We start from the raw sequence: 12,935 nt of genomic DNA, 5'->3' as shown, positions 1-12,935 counted from the left end.
GTAGCAACTAGGATGAAATACCTATATGCAAGACACTCCTTTTTTGCAGTGACAGCAACTGAACTGAGAGCAAATTAAAAGTACTCAAGTTGGAGACTTACTCACATCTAAGTTCAGAGACCATTTTCCTGTTAAGTCTTGGTAACAGCAAAGAGTACAGATGTACATTGCCTTGAGTAAGCAAGTCAGCATGATGCAAACCTTTCTTAATAGAACAGATCACAAAAACCAGTAGTTATTCAAGTTTCCAACACAAGCTGGAGTCTACAGGGTATGGATTGCTTAGCCTCTTCTGCTGTGCTCTGAATAGTAAATTGCTATCTAAATAGAAATATATGCTCTTGTACAATTAAATATTAAATGGAATATAAACTAGTAAGATTACCAAAAGTGTTTTATTGCCAAAACTAAATACCTTACGTATTCTTGAGTATTAACAAAAGAAATAAAGCAGCATACCTGATGTATTATTTGTGCTACAGGAAGTTGTTCTGCATATTTTAATGCCTCCGTTGCTACTTCATCCACAGCATGGCTGGAAAAAAAGAGAGATTTTAATGAGACACTGTAAAAATTAGGAAAAAGATAAAACCCAATGGCAACTCACTTGCTTTTAGGCATACAAACCCAAGTCCCCAATCTATCTCAAATTGCACAGCTATTATTTTTAAATGCATTACATATTCGAATGCCATCCACTTCTTTTGAGCCTACCTCTCTCCGTTTTTTGGTCACGGTTTAAATTCTTCATAGCTATAATACTAGCTTTAAGTCTTTCTGTTCCACATAAAAATTTGCAAAGGTCAGGTCTCCTGAATAGCCCAGAGACTTGGGGAGAGCTACTGAGAGAGATGGCACAGGAACATGTTTCCATATTTCATTTGATTCCCATCCCACCCCCTGGCAATTGAAATGCAAGGAGCTGCATTCTGCACTCTAACATTCAACAAACTTGTGAATGAGATAATTTATAGAAATTGATTGTGTATCCCCCAAACTGATTTTCTATGTTGGAAGGCTGTTAGAAAATGTTCTAGATAAGAACAGAGGTGTTTTAGGATGCAGACCCGTTGAGGAAGGCAGAGGACATAAGGAAATAATACTTGGCTGGTAAATTCAGCCAGGAGGAATCAATTTCCAGCAGTAAACTGGTGCAAACCCAAATCTGATCGGAAGCATTTTCCAGATAGGCATCTCATAACTCTACCTTTTCTCCAAAATAAAAGCTTGTTTAAACATGTGACTAACTCTACATCTTGTTTGGCTATCTTTTAGCTACTGAACTGTCTAAGTACCTGAAATTAAAAGTGGAAACCCCTCCTATTATTATTATTATGCCACCCATCTGACTGGGTTGTCCCAGCGACATTTCAGTCCTTTTTTCTTCCTGTGCCAGGACTGTGGGCAAGAACCCTAAATTGTGGCAACATTTTGAAATTTGCAATCCTTTGGAGGGCAAGAAAATAGGTTTCTATGTAAAATACAAGTGTCAAGGCTTTGAGAGAGACAAGTTAGTTGGAGTGAAGAAAGACCAATGCAAAGAAAATGAAAACCAGGAACAGCACACTTCGGACAATTTCTTTGTCCATTCATTAACTAATCTTATTTCAGTGCCTTTGGGGTTTTATTTTTTCCTCGTATATAATTTGGGATTTGCCTACCACTCAGAAAAGAAACACCAGACCAGTCTCTCTTTAGGACGGTTATAGATTTTAAATGCAAGCACCAATCAGGACTTTGGAATTGCAGTAATCAGAGTAATGTTACTAACCACTGTGTGATTTCAAGGTAATAACTGCCATGATAATAGACATTCTTGCACTCTGATTGGCTACCAACTATTATTAGCCTACCAGGACAACAAGATCTGCATTTTGCATAGTTATTAAGAAACAACAGTAGAGTGATTATGTAAATCAAGCGCTCACAACCAGAGTATAGGGAATTTCCACAGCTGTGGGTGGGAGAAGATGAATGAATGCACAAACATTCTGGATTATTCATAAAATCAAAGCCATTTTATCAACATAATGAAGATATTGAAAATAATTATAAAAATGCCTAGTGGTGTCTCAGTATATGAGAACCACAACCAGCCAGCAAGTCAGCTGCACAAATTAAGCTCTCCTGAGGTACCGTATATATAGAGGATACACACCAACAAACTCAAAAAATATGCCCAACCCTCTTAAATATGGTGAATGTACACTTAAAATGACTGAGCAGAATTCAAAACATGCATATGAGCAACTTTCTATGGCCTTCTTATCATTGGCGGGGCGGGGGGGGATTCTTGAAAGATCAGGACAACCATTTCATGGGTTTAGCAATTCATTTTCTAAATGGCCCCCATGCTCTTCATCTAGGAAACTAGGAAATCAATATCTCCCACTGCACACTTCAATAATGTTGCCTGCAACTAGGTGTATCTGTGTATCAGACAGAAGGGCACCACATTCAAGATAAAGCTTTGCTTTTTAGTGTGTGCAATAAGACTTATGTATACCTAGTCCCAGGAAAATCATTGGCAGATGTAGTATCAATTATCCAGCAACTAGATACATATGTTCCTCTATTCAAACTCATATCTTTAAACACTGTGCTTAGGGAGAAAATACTAACTGGACTTTCAAATAACATTCCCATGATCTTCAAACTCTACAAACTAGAAGAAATTCTGAAAATTGCACTTGGCTGCAGCTGCCGGAACATGTCAAATTACTATAAACAAAAAACTAATAGGGAAAATATGGTTTTGCCTTTTTTCAATTTACTTTGAACAACTGGCAGCATTTGGGGTATAGCCAATATACCCCTCTCTCTAAATTGTCATTCCTTTTTTTTTCTGACGGCAATAAAATCTTTACTAAAAATTCTGTGTGAGTGTGCACACACACGCACATATCAGTTTCAAGACAGGCATTTTTATAGGGTGCTATAAAAATCAAAATGAAGCTTTTAATTAGGTTTTTTTAAAAAAATAAAATAAAATGGCTATATATTCATTAGAAGTAACTATTTACATTAATCCCCTTCATGGATCACTGCCTTGCCATGGCGAAGGGGCTTGAAGAACTCAGAGAAGCTATGAACTATGCCGAGCAGGGCACACTAGATGAACAGGTCATAGTGGAGAGTTTTGACCAAACGTGATCCACCTGGAGGAGGAACCGGCAAGCCACTCCAGTATCCTTGCCAAGAAAACTCCATGGACAAAAACAACAGGCATATAAAAGTTATGACGCTGGAAGATGAGCCCCTCAGGTCAGAAGGCGTCCAACATGCTACTGGGGAAGAGCGGAGGGCAAGTACAAGTAGATCCAGAGCTGATGAAGCGGCTGGGCCAAAGCCGAAAGGACGCTCAGTTGCGGATATGCCTGGAAGCGAAAGGAAAGTCCAATGCTGTAAAGAAAAATATTGCATAGGAACCTGGAATGTAAGAACCATGAACCTGGGTAAGTTGGAGGTGGTCAAAAATGAGATGGTAAGAATTAATATTGACATCCTGGGCATCAGTGAACTAAAATGGACGGGAATGGGCGAATTCAGTTCGGATGACCACCACATCTACTACTGTGGGCAAGAAACCCGTAAAAGAAATGGAGTGGCCCTCATAGTCAACAAAAGAGTGGCGAAAGCTGTACTGGGATGCAATCTCAAAAATGATAGAATGATCTCGATACGAATCCAAGGCAGACCTTTTAACATTACAGTAATCCAAGTTTATGCACCAACTACTGGTGCTGAAGAAACTGAAATTGACCAATTCTATGAAGACTTACAACACCTTATAGAAGTGACACCAAAGAAGGATGTTCTTCTCATTATAGGGGATTGGAATGCTAAAGTAGGGAGGCAAGAGGTAAAAGGAACAACTGGCAAGTTTGGCCTTGGAGATCAAAACGAAGCAGGGCAAAGGCTAATAGAGTTCTGTCAAGAGAACAAGCTGGTCATCACAAACACGCTTTTCCAACAACACAAGAGACGACTCTACACATGGACATCACCAGATGGGCATCATCGAAATCAGATTGATTATATTCTCTGCAGCCAAAGATGGAGAAGCTCTATACAGTCAGCAAAAACAAGACCTGGAGCTGACTGTGGCTCAGATCATCAGCTTCTTATAGCAAAATTCAAGCTTAAACTGAAGAAAGTAGGAAAAACCACTGGGCCGGTAAGATACAATCTAAGTCAAATCCCTTATGAATACACAGTGGAAGTGAGGAACAGGTTTAAGGATTTAGATTTGGTGGACAGAGTGCCTGAAGAACTATGGATGGAGGCTCGTAACATTGTACAGGAGGCAGCAACGAAAACCATCCCAATGAAAAGGAAATGCAAGAAAGCAAAGTGGCTGTCCAACGAGGCCTTACAAATAGCGGGGGAGAGAAGGCAAGCAAAATGCGAGGGAGATAGTGAAAGATACAGGAAATTGAATGCAGATTTCCAAAGAATAGCAAGGAGAGACAAGAAGGCCTTCTTAAACGAGCAATGCAAACAAATAGAGGAAAACAACAGAATGGGAAGAACCAGAGATCTGTTCAAGAAAATTGGAGATATGAAAGTAATAATAATAATAATAATAATAATTTATTATTTATACCCCGCCCATCTGGCTGGGCCTCCCCAGCCACTCTGGGCGGCTTCCATAAAAACCAAAAATACAGTAAAATATCACACGTTAAAAACTTCCCTGAACAGGGCTGCCTTAAGATGTCTTCTGAATGTCAGGTAGTTGTTTATCTCTTTGACATCTGCTGGAAGGGCATTCCACAGGGCGGGCGCCACTACCGAGAAGGCCCTCTGCCTGGTTCCCTGTAGCTTTGCTTCTCGCAATGAGGGAAAGGAACATTTCGTACAAAGATTACCATAATAAAAGACAAAAGTGGTAAGGACCTAACAGAAGCAGAAGACATCAAGAAGAGGTGGCAAGAATACACAGAGGAATTATACCAGAAAGATATGGATGTCTCGTACACCCCAGGTAGTGTGGTTGCTGACCTTGAGCCAGACATCCTGGAAAGTGAAGTCAAATGGGCCTTAGGAAGCACTGCAAATAACAAGGCCAGCAGAAGTGATGGTATTCCAGCTGAACTATTTAAAATTTTAAAAGATGATGTTGTTAAGGTGCTACACTCAATATGCCAGCAAATTTGGAAAACTCAGCAGTGTCCAGAAGATTGGAGAAGATCAGTCTACATCCCAATCCCAAAGAAGGGCAGTGCCAAAGAATGCTCCAACTACCGCACAATTGCACTCATTTCACACGCTAGCAAGGTTATGCTTAAAATTCTACAAGGAAGGCTCAAGCAGTATGTGGATCGAGAACTCCCAGAAGTGCAAGCTGGATTTAGAAGAGGCAGAGGAACCAGAGACCAAATTGCAAACATGCGCTGGATTATGGAGAAAGCTAGAGAGTTCCAGAAAGACATCTACTTCTGCTTCATTGACTATGCAAAAGCCTTTGACTGTGTCGACCACAGCAAACTATGGCAAGTTCTTAAAGAAATGGGAGTGCCTGATCACCTCATCTGTCTCCTGAGAAATCTCTATGTGGGACAAGAAGCTACAGTTAGAACTGGATATGGAACAACTGATTGGTTCAAAATTGGGAAAGGAGTACGACAAGGCTGTATTTTGTCTCCCTGCTTATTTAATTTATATGCAGAATACATCATGCGAAAGGCTGGGCTGGATGAATCCCAAGCTGGAATTAAGATTGCCGGAAGAAATATCAACAACCTCAGATATGCAGATGACACAACCTTGATGGCAGAAAGTGAGGAGGAATTAAAGAACCTTTTAATGAGGGTGAAAGAGGAGAGCGCAAAATATGGTCTGAAGCTCAACATCAAAAAAACGAAGATCATGGCCACTGCTCCCATCACCTCCTGGCAAATAGAAGGGGAAGAAATGGAGGTAGTGAGAGATTTTACTTTCTTGGGCTCCATGATCACTGCAGATGGTGACAGCAGCCACGAAATTAAAAGACGCCTGCTTCTTGGGAGAAGGGCAATGACAGGCCTAGACAGCATCTTGAGAAGTAGAGACGTCACCTTGCCAACAAAGGTCCATATAGTTAAAGCCATGGTTTTCCCAGTAGTGATGTATGGAAGTGAGAGCTGCACCATAAAGAAGGCTGATCGCCAAAGAATTGATGCTTTTGAATTATGGTGCTGGAGAAGACTCTTGAGGGTCCCATGGACTGCAAGAAGATCAAACGCATCCATTCTTAAGGAAATCAGCCCTGAGTGCTCACTGGAAGGACAAATCGTGAAGCTGAGGCTCCAGTACTTTGGCCACCTCATGAGAAGAGAAGACTCCCTGGAGAAGACACTGATGCTGGGAAAGATGGAGGGCACAAGGAGAAGGGGGCGACAGAGGACGAGATGGTTGGATAGTGTTTTCGAGGTTACTAGCATGAGTTTGACCAAACTGCGGGAGGTAGTGGAGGACAGAGGTGCCTGGCGTGCTCTGGTCCATGGGGTCACGAAGAGTCGGACACGACTAAACGACTAAACAACAACAACAACAACAACAACAACATTTACATTAATGTCTTTGCTCTGCATTCCTGCAACCTAATCGGTCAATTTACTTTCAGGCTATTAACACATTTAATTGCTTTAGAGATAAACAGAATGTATTCTAACATAGTGTTCCTAAAACAATATTAAAACATCTATCATTTATTTATATATAAAAAACTGTATACAGCTGTTCATTAAAAACCAGTGATTTACACCAACCATACACAGATACAATCAAAACAAGGTAAGAATTTAAAATCAGAGATCAACTATTGTCTGTTACAGAAAGATGTTTCTTAATTGGTGGCATGGAAAAGTTTGCACCAATAATTTAAAGGCTTAAAAAGAAGGCACCTGCCTGACAAGTCGCCTTATCACAAGCCCATGCAACTCTGATCTTCACTGATATTTTTTTTTAAAGAACAAGTTCAGATGTACTTTCTAGTTGATGAGCCTTTTCAGTCAAATGAGCATCTGTTGCCTAAATGCCACATGAATGAAGAGTCCGTTAATCTTGAAAGAGACTCCACAACCAAAATTGCTCATACTGCTGTATGAAAACCCTCTGGAGGTGCATTTTAGCATAGCAAATGCTCACTAATAATCAAGAGACCTACAGAGAGTTTATGAAATCTGAGGACTCCCAGTGACTGAATTATGCCTCAGAACGGAGAACTATTCATTTGGGCAAGTACAGCTGGTTTAAATTATTTAGGAGCGACACCCCACAATATATCATTAAACTTTCCATATAGCATTTTGTATATTTAGTTTATTTACAACTTTCACAAAATATAGACTTAATGAAGTCTTAGCAGCAGCAGCTCTCCACAGTGTACTAATATTACAAGATCTTGCCTGAGGCCTGCTACATTCCCACTTGCCTCCACAATTATTTTGGCAAGGGACGCAATTTATTTTTAGACTAATATAAGCTACTGCTGCTTTTTTCAAATATGCCCCCATACCCTACAGATGCCAGTCTGAGGGAAATGTCTTAATGTAAGCAATTTGTTCCTTTACATTTAAATACATTATCACTCACTACTGTAAATCAACATGGAGAAAAACAGCTTGTAGATAAAGCCTTTGACTGGTCTCGCCAAGAGCTGAGGGGCAGGTTTTAGGCAGGGACTTCAGAACAAGATAAACCCTGCTTTACCAGAGGGTTATGATTGGGAAATAGGCATTGTCCCATACCCTAAACACTTTGTTGAAATGCAAACTGTTAACTGATTAAATGCTCTTCAGTTAATTAACTTTCTTGATTTAAACCGATTAATGCTATGATAGCAAATACCTTTGACACCTCTGGTTCTATAACTGTATTCATTTTCATACTGAAGTTTATTTGTGAGTGCAAGAATCAAGTGTAGAAAAAGCAGTGTCATACCACTTTAAACAGTTGTGCCTTCCCACAAAGAACCTTGGGAGCTGTAGTTTGCTAAGGGTGCTGAGAGTTGTTAGGAGACTCCTGTTCCCCTCACAGAGCTACAATTCTCGGAGTGGTTTAACAATCAATCCTTCTTTGAGGTAACTGGGAATTGTAGCTCTGTGAGGACAGACCTCTCCTAAAAAGGCACAGTGCCCCTAACAAACTACAGTTCCCAAAATTAATTGAGGGATGCCATGAATGTTTGTAGAGGTTTGACACTTTTAAATATATCATGCAGATGGGCCTCTGATTAATTTTGGATCAATTTAGTATGAAATGGTCCCATTTTTCAAAATAACTGTGGTGCTTTCTGTTGGCCAGTCTTGGTGATTATCAATAGAACACACAGACAAATGATTTGAGCTCTTTATGTTGGTACCCGGACAAGAAGCATTTATAATATTGAGTGCCCCTTGATTTGATGATAACAGAAATGAATCAAAAAAAGGCACACATATAAATGTGTTTCCTTATCTAGCTGACATTCAAGTCAAATGTTCTCCATCCAGGTTACATTCAATTTAAAAACAATTTCACAGACCCTTGATTAATGACAGGGACTGGGAAACAGAGACAGGACTGTCTTGCCAACGTAAACATCAAAGGCTGGGTCTGATGAACATTAGGTTTCTCCCTTATCAAACTTCCTAAGCATGAAAATTGTAGATATCCACAGGTGGTAGATGGAGACATCCATGCATTCTGGGACTATAGAAACTTTGGTGGACACTGTTGGGTAGTTCCATTCCACCTTTTGTGGCAGACATGGGAAAGTAGCGTGTCACATGTCTGTTTACATTCCAGCACAGACTGCTGGGTCTCGTCGTGAGCAGAACTTCCGCTCAGTGTATTGCTTTTGCTTTTGAGTCTCTCTCTGAGAAGACAGCAAGGAGAGACGACATGTTTCTTTGTTCTCATTTATGTAAAATAAATCCAGTTTTAGTATGTATCCACAGCCTACAGCCTCTTCTGTTGTGCAGTTTACTTTGCTACATATAGTGTGCTTAAGGCAGCAAGCTTGAGTCGCTGATTTACGTCGGAGCCAGAGTCAGAAGTAGGCATAGGTTGGAGCACTGCAGAATCTCATAACTTACTCACCCTCTGTGCCATCCCACTCCCTGACCACAGACTCACACACAAAAAGCCGAAATTCCCAGAAAAATGGTCCAGAAAGCAAGAGTGAGCCCACAGCATCTAGAGGGCCTCGAATTGACTCCAACATTAGCTTAGGCTAATCAAGGTTGCTTTCAAGATTTGAAACAAACTGGAAAGCTGCCCAAGGGAAACCCTGGTTAGCCTTAATGTCAGTTAACGTAAGTGCTGATGAATGAATCACCTAAAGAGTCATGGGATGGAAGTCATATTCCAGAAGAAAGGAAAGAGGGTCATACGGCATATGATCCACTCACAATTGTTCAACCATGGTTAAGCAATCAGGAGTGTTAACATACGCACCAGTCCAGCATAATGAAAACAAAGTAGAACACATATTTCCAATGGATCACACAGGCTGATGAACATGTCATTCTGAAATGGACTGAGTCTATCTTATTACAATGGTTATTTATATATCCTATTTGGTTTGCTCTAATGGAACAAATCTCTCAACAGTAAAACACAGGCAAGACTGTTTAAGTTATGCAATGCTACAAGTGTGGAGGAAATGGTGCAGTTTTATGACAAGAATCAGAGTTTTTAGAGTACAAAAGAAAGAGGAATTGAAATGACTTTTAATTATTAAATCTATGTATCCCACTGTCTCAACCATAAATAAACTACCGGGTGGTTGTTGCTTTTATTTTGGCCATTATTAATAAAAACAAAATGCCAGCACTAAATGAGAAAATGCCATCAAGGTTTCCCAGAAAGCAAAGACTTAAAAAGCACTGTACCCACTTTAAATGAATAGATTCAAAACCTGAGCATTGAAAAGTATATTTACAATAACCAGATGACAGGAAATGAGGAACTGGGCTTTGGTTTAGGGTAACTATACAAAATAGTGGTGACTGCTTAATATAAACAAATTTGAAGTAAAAGAATGCGTGTTGAAATAACAAAACCACATAGATAGTTTTTGCCCTTGAAAAGCACATACAGTCATACCTTGGGATAAATACGCTTCAGGTTGAGCACTTTCAGGTTGCGCTCTGCCGCAACCTGGAAGTAACGGAGTGTGTTACTTCCAGGTTTCGTCGCTCGCACAGATGGTCGAAATGACGTCAAGTGCATGCGCGGAAGTGGCGAAACGCAACCCGTGCAAGCGCAGACGTGCTGTCGCATCTTACGTTCTGTTCGGGATGCGAACGGGGCTCCAGAATGGATCCCGTTCACATCCTGAGGTACCACTGTACTAGCTAGGTACAATGAGAACAAGCTGTAGGGAGTCTCTGAGTCAAGTATTTCCCTCCTTCCCTTTTCTCATGGAAGCTTTCACTGCTGCTTTTGGTTAACTGCTGCTTACCATGTTATCCAAACTGACAAACTGTAGTTGACATTTATTATAGTTAATTAAAAACTAACTTCAACCCATGGTTGCTGAAGCTGTCTGGTTTCAACTAACCCTAGTTAATGTTAAACCATAGTTCCGGGTTTAGATGACACAATGAACCGTGGTTAACTAAAAGTGAAAACCAAAGTGTTGGAACTCTTCCTTGCGGTGGAAGGTAGTGCAGAGAAGCCCAAGGTTCAGCACAACAGCTCACCACAGCCAAAGAGAGAATCAGATGCTTACCAGTGTATTCTACTTCTAAGATGTGTTTAAAGTCTCCTATGATCTGTTCGTCTGCATTATTCATGATGAAACAAATAGAAACATTTGATCATAAAATGTGTGTTTGAAAACCTCAGTATTATCCAATAAGAAAAGGTCAACTGTGATAAATCAGTTGTTAAAAAGAATCACACTGTAGAAAATGTAATTTACTCCAAGTTAGTTCAGATTTCCATATTAGAATTCTGCTGCACCTATGAGGGAGAATAATTTGAGCTACTTTCCTGCACTATGCAGTGACAAAATGGACAGCTGGTAGCTTACCTTAGGTGACCTTGAATGACTATCTAGCAGAATGCTAATGTGAATCTTTTGCAAATCGTTACAGTGGAGCCTGAAAGTCATGTCTTTAATGGGCAAACAATTAGTGCATATTCAAAGACAAAGGCAAGAGATATGGTTGTTACGATAATATGTAGGTTTTTCACAATCCATAAATACAGCTAAGCATACCAAACTCTGCTTGTAGGATGATCTGCAATGACCCTTCTTCACAACACTTTAGGCCTCATCACACCTGATCCTTAAAATTACTTCAATCCAAATAGGTAGCAAAAACTGCTATATATTCTTGTAGGCAAAAACGTATTAAGTGGAAGAGAAATCCAGTTTTTAAAAAATAACAAGGTTATAATGAATTTCCAAGAATAACTAAGGAGGTCCTCTGGTGTGTTCCTTTACATTCTGATGTTCAGTTGGTAAGGATACAGGACAGGACCTTCTCTGGTGTAGCACCCAGGTGGGAAATTCACTGCCCTGGGAGGTTTCGTTGCTCTCCCCTCCCCACATTACTAACAATCCACATATACCTTAACAAAAAAAATTATGGCAAAATTTCAAGTTTAGCTGCTGCTTAGTATTTTTCCTCTCATTTATTATTGGCTCTTCAAAAATTTTATTGCTGCTTTTCCATTTTTTCTGGCTTTTTTTTTGTTTTTCTTAGTATTATTGCTGTTTTTACTCCATTTACCTCCTTTTTTGTTGGAGGGGGACATGTAACTTCACAAAAGAAACAAATAAATAGCCATCCACCTATCAATTGGGGCATTTTCATGTTTACATGCAGAATTAAGATGACCATGCTCTGAAGGGAACAAGACTCCTGTTTCTTTAAGAAGGCATTGCAGAGGCAAACCTCATCCTGGAACATTGGAATGATAGGTAAAGCTTCTCCTATAGCATCCCTTTCCCTTTCAGAATAAGACCAGTAAAGGTAAAAGCAATGAGTTTGCTTTTTAAAAAAGCATATCATTAAAAGAGAATCCTAACCATGCACCTTGAAAGAACCAGTTCTGATCAGGTGACATGGTTCACAATGGAACGCACAAGGGGCAGAGACTTCATTGGAGATTTTCCATTTAAGGTCATTTGAAAGGATTTTTTGAACACCAGTTTTGTCCTAGTTTCTTAAAATGCATGCAAAGACTACTGTTTCTCAGAAACCTAACTCACAAAATACTCTGTCAGGATTTTCATAAGCATTACTAAAAGTGAGTTCACTTTTTCTTTTTTCCACTCCTGAACTCTCTAATCTGTGGTTTGGTAATCTCAATAAAAATGGACCTTTGGAAGTATTTCCTGAGTAATCTGACAGAGCATACATTTCCCATTTTGTAATCCACTAGTAATTTCCTATCTGGAGAACTACAAGCGATTAATTTCTGCCAATCCATTTATCCTTAACCAGCTCAAGCTCCCAAGATAGGACAGAAAGCCACAGAACACTATTTTCCATCAGTAAATAATAAATTCACCTGCACTTTCCACTTCTCAGAGTGTTTTTAAAAATAAAATCAAACAAAAGTCTCTGCAAAATTATAGAAGTAATCTGGATTCTCAAAGGCCACATAAGAAAACCAGTATAATCAGTAATAAAACCGAATGGTACTTTAATAAATCAGAATTTGCTATTGGAATTGGGACGGCTTATAAGATGTTCCCATCTTGATTTGAGGCTTGCTTATTTGTTTATTTTTAAAGCTTAAGAATGCAAGACTATACTTGAAAAACAACAACAAATATGGTGGGCATTATTAGCGCTGCTGTGATATTGATGCATTGCTATGCCAGCATACTATTCCCTGGTGCACCTCTGTCAGTATAAGGTCAAAACCAAATAATAATATTATAATAATTTATTATTTATACCCCGCCCATCTGGCTGGGTTTCCCTAGCCACTCTGGGCAGCTTCCA

The 12,935-nt window shown here is 39.6% G+C and overlaps 1 protein-coding gene across 1 annotated transcript in view; it reads right to left on the bottom strand.

Annotated features, from left to right (window-relative positions):
• Positions 1-12,935, bottom strand: part of PIGK (phosphatidylinositol glycan anchor biosynthesis class K) — a 102,962-nt gene that overhangs the window by 25,114 nt on the left and 64,913 nt on the right. The window contains exon 10 of the mRNA XM_053392014.1: positions 460-535. Coding sequence (XP_053247989.1) covers positions 460-535 — 76 coding nt within the window. The remainder of the gene's footprint in view (positions 1-459; positions 536-12,935) is intronic.

This window comes from Podarcis raffonei, chromosome 6 (genome assembly GCF_027172205.1).
Source record: "Podarcis raffonei isolate rPodRaf1 chromosome 6, rPodRaf1.pri, whole genome shotgun sequence".
Classification (NCBI taxonomy): Eukaryota; Metazoa; Chordata; class Lepidosauria; order Squamata; family Lacertidae; genus Podarcis; species Podarcis raffonei.
The sequence above is the reverse complement of the archived record's forward strand: the minus strand, read 5'-3'. Positions and strand labels throughout refer to the sequence as shown.